The sequence below is a fragment of the Fusarium subglutinans genome (assembly GCF_013396075.1).
Source record: "Fusarium subglutinans strain NRRL 66333 chromosome Unknown NRRL66333_c0000018, whole genome shotgun sequence".
NCBI classification, from domain to species: domain Eukaryota; kingdom Fungi; phylum Ascomycota; class Sordariomycetes; order Hypocreales; family Nectriaceae; genus Fusarium; species Fusarium subglutinans.
In genome coordinates, this window is record NW_023502081.1 from 343,084 (window position 1) to 355,451 (window position 12,368).

The 12,368-nt window shown below is 47.8% G+C and overlaps 5 protein-coding genes across 5 annotated transcripts; 4 read left to right on the plus strand and 1 right to left on the minus strand.

Moving 5' to 3' along the window:
* Positions 1-239: 239 nt before the first annotated feature.
* On the plus strand, positions 240-1,695 carry FSUBG_2133 (uncharacterized protein; the record flags this gene model as incomplete). The annotated part of the gene is made up of 5 exons (XM_036679875.1): positions 240-267; positions 430-964; positions 1,204-1,450; positions 1,493-1,578; positions 1,632-1,695. The coding sequence occupies 5 exons, from the start codon at positions 240-242 to the stop codon at positions 1,693-1,695; spliced, it is 960 nt and encodes a 319-aa protein (XP_036542409.1).
* Positions 1,696-2,333: 638 nt separating this feature from the next.
* Positions 2,334-3,224, plus strand: FSUBG_2134 (uncharacterized protein; the record flags this gene model as incomplete). The annotated part of the gene is made up of 2 exons (XM_036679876.1): positions 2,334-2,690; positions 2,751-3,224. The coding sequence occupies 2 exons, from the start codon at positions 2,334-2,336 to the stop codon at positions 3,222-3,224; spliced, it is 831 nt and encodes a 276-aa protein (XP_036542410.1).
* Positions 3,225-4,646: 1,422 nt separating this feature from the next.
* Positions 4,647-6,136, plus strand: FSUBG_2135 (uncharacterized protein; the record flags this gene model as incomplete). Its single annotated transcript, XM_036679877.1, has 3 exons — positions 4,647-4,854; positions 4,918-5,300; positions 5,357-6,136. The coding sequence occupies 3 exons, from the start codon at positions 4,647-4,649 to the stop codon at positions 6,134-6,136; spliced, it is 1,371 nt and encodes a 456-aa protein (XP_036542411.1).
* Positions 6,137-6,659: 523 nt separating this feature from the next.
* Positions 6,660-7,058, minus strand: FSUBG_2136 (uncharacterized protein; the record flags this gene model as incomplete). The annotated part of the gene is made up of 1 exon (XM_036679878.1): positions 6,660-7,058. One exon carries the CDS (start codon positions 7,056-7,058, stop codon positions 6,660-6,662), a length of 399 nt encoding a protein of 132 aa, XP_036542412.1.
* Positions 7,059-8,335: 1,277 nt separating this feature from the next.
* On the plus strand, positions 8,336-9,223 carry FSUBG_2137 (uncharacterized protein; the record flags this gene model as incomplete). Its single annotated transcript, XM_036679879.1, has 1 exon — positions 8,336-9,223. One exon carries the CDS (start codon positions 8,336-8,338, stop codon positions 9,221-9,223), a length of 888 nt encoding a protein of 295 aa, XP_036542413.1.
* Between the last annotated feature and the right edge of the window lie 3,145 nt (positions 9,224-12,368).

Sequence of the window (12,368 nt, forward strand, 5' to 3'; positions counted from 1 at the left end):
TCAATAATACCAGATATAAGGACAGACTAACCTAAGTCTTTTTCTCATTGACGATCAAAGGCCTCGATCAAAGCCAGGATGTCCTACTGCTCAACACTTTACCCTGCCCCTGGAGGACCGAGAAAACGATAAGACTTTAGAAGAGAATTAAATAAACTCGGCAAAAAGTGCCCTAAGTTTAGGCTAGACTTGGCTAAACATTTTCGTCGCTTGAGGTCGAGGTCCAGTTTTCCTACACAATGCTTCCCTCTGGAAAAGGCATCCAATGTGAGTGATGCTGAGCCATGTGGCTCGGTATTGGATATTTCAACTTGGTAATTGGCATTGTCCATTATCTCCCTCCACCTCTACTACCGTAGCTTCTGTTTTTATCTAGCATTTCCAGCCTCTTGGAGTTCATTTTTCACGTTTGCGCAATAATCTGTACAGGTGCATTGGAAGTAGCTGGCCTCACCATCGGGGCCGTGGCTCTAGTCAACTTGTTCAAAGACTGCGTCGACCTCTTCTCTATGATCAAAGCAGCGCGTGACATGGGAAAATATGCCGCTATTCTAGATACGAAGCTTGATGTTGAGAAGATGCTTTTCCTTCAGTGGTCTGATCGGGTCGGACTGTTGAAGCAAGACTCCCCCAACGCTAACGCGGTGTTATACAATCCGGATACTCGGCATATCGTCTCACGTGCTCTGGAAAGCGTCAAAGCTCTGTTGAGTGAAGGCCAGGTTTTGCAAAGAGACTATGGTCTCAAACGAGCCGGTGAGTCTGCCGAGCCAACCACGGGCTACCAAGGCGCCAGCTCTTTTCGCTTCAGGAAATTCCTCAAACAGTTTGGGGAGCTAAAATTCAAACCAGACACTGACCGGCACAGTAACTTTAAAGTTACCAAGCAATCCCGCTGGGTCATCTTCGATAAGGAAAAGATCAAGTCGCTCATCGATCACTTATCATATTTCAATACATCTAGGTGCCGCGGATTCGCCCCCATTCCGACACTCGGCCTATACTTGACACACCAAAGTGGGCTCGGGGGGATACGAGCCTGTCAGGGATAAGCACAAAACATGTCACTTTGTCAGAGATGGAAGCCCAAGGCCGGGTTATGGAGGGCCGGCTAAGAAGTCGGTGCTGCGGCCTGCTTGAAGTCCACTACGGCCATCGCGATGAGAGCAACATTGAAGATTGCATCGTTAAACTTATGTATAGGATTGTTTACGGTATGCTGTTACAACCAGACATCTCCAACCGCCTGTTCAAAGACCTTCAACGCGAAAGTTTTAATGATTACGCAGTCTTATCAGAGATTTGGTGTCGAATGGCTACTACAACACCTTCAGATTCTGACGATATCTTCTTGAATGCGTTATATCCTCTAGTTTTCGGAAACTCAAGGGGTTGCACACCTGCAGTCACACTGCATCTCCTGTCAAGGCTCCAATTTACATTTGGAGAAGTGAGTCTCTCTCCGTGGCTGGGAGCTCCACGCTACTTACAGCATGACGAAAAGTGCCGCAGATACTGCAACAACTTCTCATTGGCTCTCACTCTTGCCATCGAGATGGGCATGGATAATGTCGTTCGGTTCGTCTTCGAGAGCAGTACATCTTTAAATGGCTTACTCTTCCATCATCCAGACCTCACATTGCTAGTAGATTGCCAGTCTACGCGGCATCCAAGGAATTCCAGTCACCAATTTAGTTGTCAAAAAATAGACAACTTCTTAAGACCGCATATCTTTTATTTTATCACGCTATCGTACAGCCTTTTCGAAGTGATTACTTTGCGTGTTATCGCAGATGCAGATGGATTTAGAAGAAAACACCGAGGATCCGGGGGTTCAGTGGGTGGCGTTTTTAGGCGTGAGATTGGACCTTCAGGTTCTTGATCAAGCCAACTCAGTCAGACTTCTACGGGAAATAGATACTCTGGCCAACTTCGATTCTAAAACGCCTCTCAGCTGAGTAGAGCTTGCTTTATCAGGCTTTAAATCACCCAAACGGGGAATATAAATCATCCTCTAGCCTACTGTGAGCTGGCGTCGGCCGCCGCGGTTGAATCGTGAAGTCCTATAACGGATACACGGCATTTTTTTATATATCATTTCTATGTGTATCTCACGGGTATGCGGCATCTTATGGATGTAAGGTGATGTAAAGCGCTGATAGTATCGTGATAAGCTTGAACTGAAAGTTTGTTGTAATGTCGCTCAACTGGATGTAATGTTTACTCCCACGATATCAGTATATATAGAGGATACAAGTCTCTATAAACAGTCAGTCTTTCAAGCTCATCTTTGAGAAACAGCATCTACTTCAATCTACCACTATCAAACAATCATGCATTTCCTCAGCACTCTTGTTCTATCCTTTGTGGCAACCGCCTATGCCACGCCCCTTGCTATCAGGCTGGACAACACCGAGCCCCCAGAGAACACAACATTCTTCAAGTGCGTCGAAGGCACCACGGACCCCATCTGCCTTAAGATTCGCGGACCATCTTCCGATGTCATCACCGAGATCGTTCATCCGGACGGAACCGTCGAGGTCCATCGCAACAAATACACCCGTGAGCAACTGAAAGATATCCGTCACCAGAACAGAGTCAGGAGCGCCGAGCACAAGCCTGGCCACACCGCCCGCGATGGATCTGCCGCATTCATCAACGACTTCACCAAGAGAGAGTCTGCCCCTCCAGTCTGCTATAGCGAGACCCAGCGGTGGTGGGATTAGAAGGAGTGGGGCTACTGGTACCAGGCCTGGCACCAGGTGGGAAATTGCTTCTACTGCGACCAGTGTACTGAGGCTATTGCAGTTGGTTTCTCGGTCTCTCAAACCTGGACTGTTGGTTTGAGCGCCAAGTTCGGCGAAGTCATTGAAGCAACTTTCAGCTTCTCCTGGGGCGAGACGCATACTCTGACTGATACGCGAACATGCCAGTGGAACTATGTTGAGTCAGGGTGCCATTCTATTTGGAACCAGCCCTTGATGTCCTATCACAATGGATACGCCAACTATCAGACTCACACGCACTGTGGCGCTGGTCAAGGCCAAGGAGCTTCGGATTCTTATTACGACCACAATTGGGCGTATGCCAACGTCAATCAGATCGGTAACAACAATGGTGCCAATCAGGGCAATCTGGGGTGTGGCAGTGGATGTCAAGGCAACGATCACCGGCAGTGTCAGTACGGAAACAATGGCGGTTCTCTCTGGCCCAATTCGAACTAGAAAAGTCTGGAATCGTGCCACTTGAGAGATACAAGCTTGCTCGACCTTTTCGAGCTTATCAAACCAGTACAAGACTTTGCTGCAAAGGGTTTCCTATCATTAGGTTGAAAGAGGTCTATTTAGAACTTTGACAGTTTACCAAGCTCTCTGTGTTGTCCAGTTATCAGCCCAATCTCCAATTGCAGATAACACGTCCAAGATCAGAGTTGCATCAAGTGAGGCTGAGCATGCAGGTGGTTTCTATTAACAATGTCATGCAGTATGTGATGTTGTTGATAAATTGAAGGGTGAAGGATTGGCCTGGCGTAAGACTCACTGCAACCTTGGACGTCAGAACTTCGGACTTTTGTGAATTCTCAGGGGGTTCCCGTCTGACATACATCTGCCGGACCCCACCATGACCAGGCATCATTGGCAAGCCGGCGAGTCATGATCTGGGGAAGCGCCCAATCCCATGCTCCCGCGTGATTTGATGTGACGAAAATCATTAACAATTAGAAACTTTTAGGATTGTTTAAGCTCTTGGCGATATGTTGTTTAGAACCCTGTTTCGCTGCAGGGGCCCGTGGTCGATTTAGTAAACGCCGAACTACGGACGGGAAGACGGGAGGACTAGTTGAGCCGAGTCTCCTTTACTGGTTGGGGGCTACTAATCCTGGTAGAACAAGCTTAACAAGTCTTGGAAATAGTTATGGCTGTTTAAACTTATTTCGAACCTTAACTATGATGAAACAATGTGCACTAAGTTCTGTCTGCTGATTTAAGCTCTCAGCCACAAGCCGCAACTGTAAATAACACATCTAGCTAACAACTTAGACATTATACCATAAGAAACAATGTGCACTGGTTATATTTTCATCGACAAGTCTCAACTGAAAATGCCATAGCTACGCTTGACTCTATGCCCCCTTGTCTTGAACGCCTATTACAGTGTAAGTCGGCCCAGCTTAGTACCGAAGTGGTACCCATCGGAGACATCAAGTCCTTGGTTTGGCAAAGCATGTATCCTAGATTGCCTTGTTATGGATTCAGATCCTGGCCTGGTCTTGGGCGGCGTTGATTGCGATAGCCACGCCATCTCCATAAAAGTCCGCCCCCACCTCAACGCCGCCTTTTCGCCTCACACGCCGGGATCAATCAGATCATCACAGTTGCTACAAGCTTGGGCCAGGAATCCTTTGCAGTGTTTAATGCATCACCGGCCCCCAAAGTCTACACAAGAGCTCCAATGGTGTTACGATGCCAAGTAACGTTTGTGCCAGCTTCCAAGCTCAAGATGCTGAAGAGCCTGGGCCATGAAACATGTTGGGTATATATATGCCCTCTCTTGCGCAGTGGAAAATCTTGAGAGACAAGTTTTCATCGGCTCAGTTCACTATCCCTTCCTACAAGACAATCTATTTCTCACAAAGTATTTTCACCATGAAGACCACCACCGCTCTTTTGGCTCTTGCCGCCGCGGCTGAGGGTTCTCCATTGTTCTCCAAGCGGGGCAGCGCGAACGATATCTTCTATGACAAGGAAAGGTTCTGCAAGGGCTGGGACTTCAAGACCATCGAGGGCGTCGAGAAGCTCTGGGAAGAAACCGCTGCCGGTGTCTCCCTTGAGCTATTCATCAAGAACCACTGGGGTAAGTAGCTTTCTCTCACCCAACCCCAGCTAAAGACGGCAATACTAACCGCCATCTTCACAGAGCACTCGAAGAACTGGCTCGTGAATCTTGAGGACCAGGTGATGGGGGGCACTGACGGCAAGTCTGGTGCTAGCGACTGTGCCCTCCTCGGAACACCCTGCAACCCCATGAACGGCATCGGTTGTGAGGAGCAGTTCGACAAGTATGGCAAGACATTTATCGGCAAGAACTCGTACTGGACGTTCCAGGCCGTCAAGGGCATGCATGGCAAATTCGCCGAGCTACACCGCCGGCTGACCACCGAGACTCTGGTCAATGGTCTCAAGATCGGGCAGATGCTCGAGGACTTTGGCGGAAGCGAGAAAGGGGGAGGTAATATGAGGGGCTGGCTTTCAGCGGCCGCGACCATGGGTAATGCCCTTGGTGGCCTTATGCCTGGAGTGGTATGTTACTCTGTCTCCAGTTCCGATATTTCCATTGCTGATCATTACTAATACAGGGCAATGGCATCTCTGCCGGTATGGGTATCTTGGCAGGTATCATGTCCGGCCTCTCCTTGGGCGAGGATGAGGATGACGGCGCTGCTACTATATCAGACGGTCTTGCCGACCTCTTCAAGAATGCCTCAGTCAAGCTCGAGAATACCCTCCGAATTGCTACTGGAGGCGGCGAAAACGACGGCGAGTATGACTCACTCCCCGCTCCCGTGTGGGATACATACGAGACCAAGATCGCCAAGTTCTTCAACGGCGGCTGGTTCCTTCTCAACAACGACGTTGACACCGTGCACGTTACCCTGGGTTCTATCACCAATAACATCCAGAAGAAGGTCGCCAACGATGTTATGAAGGCCTCCAAGCTTTATCTTGTCGCCGATAAGCTCGGCAGCAAGAACACTCGTGAGGATTGCGATGAAACCACCACTGGTCGGCACTGGTTGCCTCTTCGTGACGGCGAGGAGTACTGCTGGTATATCATGCGAAACAATCCCAACCCCAATCAGTTTAAAGATTGGACCGAAGTTGATGAAGATATCTACAAGAAGATGGGAGACTTCGGTCTGGGTGATCGCGAGACCTACTACAAGGCTCTGATCGACTGCGCACTGAACAAAGGCGATAGTGACGACGTTGACACTAGCAACCTTGTTCAGGGAGAGATCCCCCGATGCTTTTTCAACTTGAATACTGGGTTTGTTGAACGTGATCCCACACATGGCTGCGGAAGCCCCATCGACCACGAGGACTGCGACTACCGCAGGTTCAAACCTCTCAAATGAGCTGAGAAAGACACTCGCGATCAAATCTCTGCTACCTATCTATCATATCTTTTGGGGGACGAGGAAGGTTATTGTACATGTTTATTCAAGTCCGTTTATCAGACATGGCTTCTGTTTTTTATTCTATACATTCCTGCATGACAAACTCAAGTTCCCAGCTGTATCATTTCTTACGCCGTAAGCACAAAGATCAATGATCCTATACCGATTTGTATCGCATTGCTCTCGGTACCTTATTCTGAATATATCTTCATTTTCCAGAAACTTGGGATAATAGGGTGTTTTTTCATTTGTAATATGATTTCCTTTTGAGTTGAGGTCAAAGAGTGGTCATTCCATCTCCCTTCTTAAACAATCGTCGCAGTGACACAACAGTAACATCCATAGTAATCGTATCGATATGCCCGTGCACTCTCCTCTCAGGTCAGTTTTTGGCTCAGTCTACGCCACCGAATGAGCGATGAGACAATAGACTTTACCAAAGTGGCGAACCTGCATTTATGTAAGAGCTTCCGTTACACACTTAGAATCCAAACAGGTAGATCAAAGGAGGCACCACGAGCTCCACGGCAGCAGCAATCTTGAGCCACGATGGAGTCCAGCCTAGACTTAGCCCTGAAATCGAGCGCCCAATACCAGCCAAGAACATGGCGATTCCAAGCAAAGAAAGAGGCACCTTTCTCGTCTGAAGGTTGCTACTAGCCCACCAGAGTATCATTCCATATCCACTCCAGATTGCTCCCAAGAAGCGAAGCTGGTTGTCCACAAAGGCGAGTGTTGGGGATGGGAGGAGAGCTCGCTCTGATTCGGGTATAACGAGTTTATGACCGGTGATCATATCGACTGTTCCTGTGAACATGGAGAAAATGGCGAAGATATTCAACCCGCGCGAGAGAAATTGGGAAGAGCCGTACTCAGACATGGTTTCTGAGAAATATTGCTGATTCTATCTAGTAATAAATATGAATTTGATGAATTTGATGTGAACATCAATTTATGAGGACTCTGGTCATCTCTTATACCCAAACAAATATGTTTCGGACATCTTGAATGGATGAGCCTTATTTGCCGTGCGTACTTACACGTTATGCTGACAGCCCGGAAATCCCGTCGGCATCATAACGAATGCCGAAAGGTGACAGTTTTTCCCGGATTGGGATCATTATGCGCCCAGGCTCCACAATTTACTTACTCTTAAAGTCAGTGCATCCTTCAGAGTCATAAAAACCCAGTATTTACCTCAATCAGCATCGGGAGTCTTAGGAGTGAAAAATGTCAGTTGATTAATCTGTCGGAAATACTTGCAAGCCGATCACCGATCCAGGACTTCCGGCTATCAAGGGCCATCCTTTACTGAATCTCAAGACTCTCAGCATGGTAGCCAGGTATGTCGCCCTCCAATAATGATCGGTGTTGCCAGACTCTCTCTCTACTATGACCAGTCTAATTTTTCCCTTATTACCATAGCCTCAAGTCTGACAAATTATAGGGGTAGAGGAAGTGGATTGAGGTCAGTATCTCGGTAAGAAAACGAGAGGCATTATCTGCGAAGCATCTCCTTGAAAGGCTCCAGCACCTAGAAGTTGACTCGGCGTCAGTGCCACGACTATCATCCCCTTACTCAGCTTGACTCAGTGACTCCTCTTCGGCCCGCGACCAAACACTTACCCCGGTCTGACTAATTCCTATTGGCAGAAAGTCTTTACTCAGGTTAATCACCTGTGTTCGCAGCCTAAAGCATAACCTTATAGGCCGCAGTCGTCCTCCTAGCATTACAACCAATAACTTTAAAAAAAAATCTACAGTCTGCCACAATGATCCCTCAGAAAGGTCTCCATCGCCAACAGACAAAGAGTGGCAAGACTGAAGGTACATATTCATCATCATGACGAGTTTGAGGGGACTTCCAGTTCATTACTGCGGGGAATGAACTCCGTCGTGAAAGTAGGCTCTCAGCCACGGGCTTCAACTACAAATAACACATCCGGCTCACTATTTAGACATTCTGTTCTGACTTGTGACCAATTGCTAAGGTATAAATATTCGTCAGAAAACTCAGAAATCCCAGAATGTGACTTATTTGCTGCGGGGGTTGGAAAGTATAAGAAGGGCCAGTTAGATAAGTATACATGTTGTTGCCAATCAATACTTCCACCCATTTCCTCGTCTTCCTTCTTGTCCATCTACCGACCTAAAAACATGTATTTCGTTACACTCCTGGCCGTAAGCCTCGTCTCCCCGCTGCCTTACGCTCTTGCCACGCCTTATCGCCGAGGTGTGAAGTGCACGTCTGAAACAAATCCTCTACCAGGCCAGACATGCGAGATCATGGCCGAAGACTGGAGCATTACTTTGGATGAGTTTTTGGCGCTAAATCCCGGTATCAAGTGTCCTAAGCTTGATCCCATCGGTAGCTACTGTGTCAAGGGGGCTGCCGGCAAAGATGAAACAGGCGGCGTTGAATCCAAGACGACAAAGCCTACGTCGGCTGATGAGCCATCATACGGCGATACACCCGAGGCCTCTCCTGATTTTGAGTCTTTCTCGATCCCCAACTCAGATTACGAGTCCTCTGCAAAGCCTCCTATTCCTGAGAAGCCCTCTTCTGCAGATGAATTCCGTGGAAACAGCATCCAAACCCCGGAACCCATTCAAGAAGGCATGGTAGCCAACTGCAACAAATTCCACTACGTCAGTCCCACGACCACCTGCCGAGGCGTTCTCGACTATTACAAAATATCCCTCGCCGACTTCGTCAAGTGGAATCCCGCCATTGGAGAGGACTGCACCAACTTGTGGGCGGGGACCAACGCATGCGTCTGCGTCAAGGGCTACACTTCATCCCCAACGAGAGACATCAAGCCTAACCTAGGAGCCGACAATGTATTCGCGACTCCTTCACCTATCCAGGCGGGTTTGGTTAAGAACTGTGTCAAGTTCCACTACATCGGTGCCGGGACTACGTGTCGAGAGGTTTTGCACCACTATGGGATCACTATGGCCCAGTTTGCGCAATGGAACCCTGCTGTTGGCGAGGATTGCAAAGCTTTGTGGAAGGGCACTTATGCCTGTGTTGCTGCGGTTTGAGCAGGTCTCTGCACCTTTGCTTCCGGCTCAAGGTATTTCTATGGTCATGTATGGCTTGTCCTTCTCGGAGAGAAATGAGCGTGGGATTTACTAGTAGGGCAACCTAGTCTGTATCAATTACCGGGCTATGAAAGCAACGGCAGCCCGGGCTTCCTAGTCAAGAGACAGCAATAAAGTGAATTTGATTTCAAGTAGTTATCATCCGACCTTGTTCATGATTTCAGTGATGTTCTGTGATGACCTGCAATTCCTGGGTCCCTATGATGTCACATTTATCCTGTAGACTACTTTGCTTGAGACCCAGCCTCTGCTTGTGTGCTCCAAGTCTCAGAACGATTCTGAGCTGAGGAAGCATGACTCTGCCAGTCATTCATATCCATGACCACTACCGTGAAGCCCCTCCACGGTTCATCTTCGTCACTCTGCCGCAGCCATTCTAGCATTGGTGAAGTATAGTCTAGATCAAGGTTAAACTGTATAGCTGCCATTATTATGTAGAACTGGGCTCACTTTGTTCTTGACTTCCATGTGCATTGGGATTCATCGGTGCGCTTGGACCAGTTCCTTTCTTTGCAGGGGTGGCATTGCTATGCGACGAAGTCATTCTGAAAGCTTTGTTGGAAAGAAAAAATAGGTTCAGTGGGAAGTTACAATTTAAATTAGGAAAGAAGCTAGGAGCTATTGCGACATTTAAGGGTCTGAATAAAGGTTCAATCTTGCCATGAACGCTACCTTATATATGTATAGACTATACAATCCACCCACCGTGTTTGTTGAAGCTGGCTGGCCAGACACAAGTTATTGCCGTTTCCCTCCTCCAACTTGAGCTTCGAAATGGGCCATTTTCCGTATTGGATGATTCTCTGTAGACCCTTTTAGGTGTCTCACATATTTGTATTTCATGGTGCTGCAGCCATCAGGGCCAGTTTCGTTATTGGTCTAACCATTTACGACTCCATCAGGGCCGTTTTTCGGATTCGTGAACTAAATGAGCACTGACAGCAACATCGGAGACTCGTTGGATATGGCAAGCCTGTTCCAGGGCCAAAATTGTGATTGGTGAGCTCAAGCAAAAGGAGTGTGATCACCGGCCCTTCAGTATATGCATCCCGAATGAAGCTGACGAATGAGATAAATGGCCCTTGTATTCAACTATCCGATCAAACAGTTTCAACCCATGCAAGCCTCAACAGCTTCAGCCGCACGTAAGATATACGTACCGCTCAGGTCCAGCGAATCACAGAATTGGCCCTGAGTCTGAGCCACGTGAGAGGGGGGTCGCAGATGTCCATACTTCAATCAGGTTCTCTCCCATTTGTCTAGTCCCCGGACTTTCCCCCTCATTCCATCTTTCGTCGTCGAGCGGAATCGTCTGGCTCGACACTTGAGGATTCTATACTGACTGCCCAGTCCAACAGGGCTCATCTACGTCTGACACTTGAGGTCAATCTTGTTTGAGGGTCAGCGCCAAGCTCAGTCTTGGCGCTTATCCCATTCAGGAGGACCACGATGATCATCACCTAGAACCTTGGACGAGCGACATCGACGACGTACAATGGCAACTCAACTTCGGATGGGACATCGATCAATGGCTCTTGCCTAGTATTGAGAGCCATGAGTTTGACAGCTTGTTTGACTTCAATTGTTACCACGGGTCGTGCGGCGAAACGCTCAGCGCACCCCCTGACACTCAACACCAAGAAACCTCGAACAATCAAGTAACACTTGTCACAGAAACTCGTTCCACTCTCAAAACTATGCAAGAAGTCTCGCCTGAGCCTCAGAAACAACTGAATTCCCTCAATACCCCTCATTCGGCCCCATGGCATCAGCCAGCCCTCTCCCCTCCCTTATGCAACACCTCTCTGAGTAGCAATGCTCCTACGTCCCACTCGCCATCCTCTATCAGATGTGAGAAGAGATTATCTCAATCATCCACGTCCAGTCCTGCCTCCAAAGACGCGCAGCTAATCTGCGACTTTTGTGGACGGGCTTTTGAAGACGTGGAATCTCTTTGGTAAGCACTACTATCGTGATTCTTTCTTCACTCGTCTCACAGACAACAGTTCTCATATTATATCGTCTCACGCGGCTTCAAGTCCATTACGTTGCGGCAGGGAACGCTGCAATAAGACTTTCAAAGAAAGCAGGTCTTTGCAGCGACACCTGACTGAGTTTCATCTTGGTTCCGTTTACGTTTGTCGCTGCGGCAGGCAAGATGGAAGAAAATATAAGCATTGCAAACACATCGAGAGTAACAGCTGTACTGGTCACTGCCGTTATAGCTGCCCCTGTGGTCATGCATCTGATCAGCTCAAGTTGCACAAACACCACGTTGACAAGTGTGGTAAGAAGAGGAGAGGAAGACCACAAAAATACCCAACAACGGCGAATGAGAGGTTCTGAGTTCCGTGGCTCCTTCAATACGATGTGAAACATAAACGTTGTGGTGTATAGGACGCAATGACGCCAGCGCAGCTTTAAGGAGAAGCTTTGCGTAGCTTTCTGTATCTTCACGGCTGCCCCACTAATGCGGATAGTCCTTTGGTACAGTCAGATACTTGAGCGCTTGAGTTCTTTGTCACCAAGTCCCTAAGTTTTGAGTTATCCATTAACGTCGCTCAGATGCTCCGTCAGTCCTTGCGAACTCGCTTGATGATCCTGTATTTCTTTTCTTTGTTTGGGCTTTTTTCTTATTACGGCGTTTCTTTCATTGGTTTCTCCATACTTTTGGTTTTGACTGCGGCGTTCAGCAGCTTTTCTATTACATCTTTTACCGAAAGAGGACCCGTCTTAAATCGTGCTCATTGGTCATCATAAAGGCTTATAGGTAGAAGCTTATACATTATTTGAAGATAAAAAACCGGGTTATTATTCATTATCTATGTTCGCAGCCTAAAGCTTAACCTTATAGGCGGCAGTCATCCCTATCGTTAACTGGAGCCCTATCGGAGCCAGAACAGAGGGTATTCAACATGAGCCTCCATCTTGTTCTTTTGTTTTCAAAATCTAGATTGTGATAAGGAGAAATGATAGTTATCTGGGTGGGAATTTGTATTGGAATGGGAATTTTAGGGATCTTTTATATGGGCTTAGAAACGATAAGGAGGGAGAGCAAAATACACTAAGTTCTGTCTGCTGATTC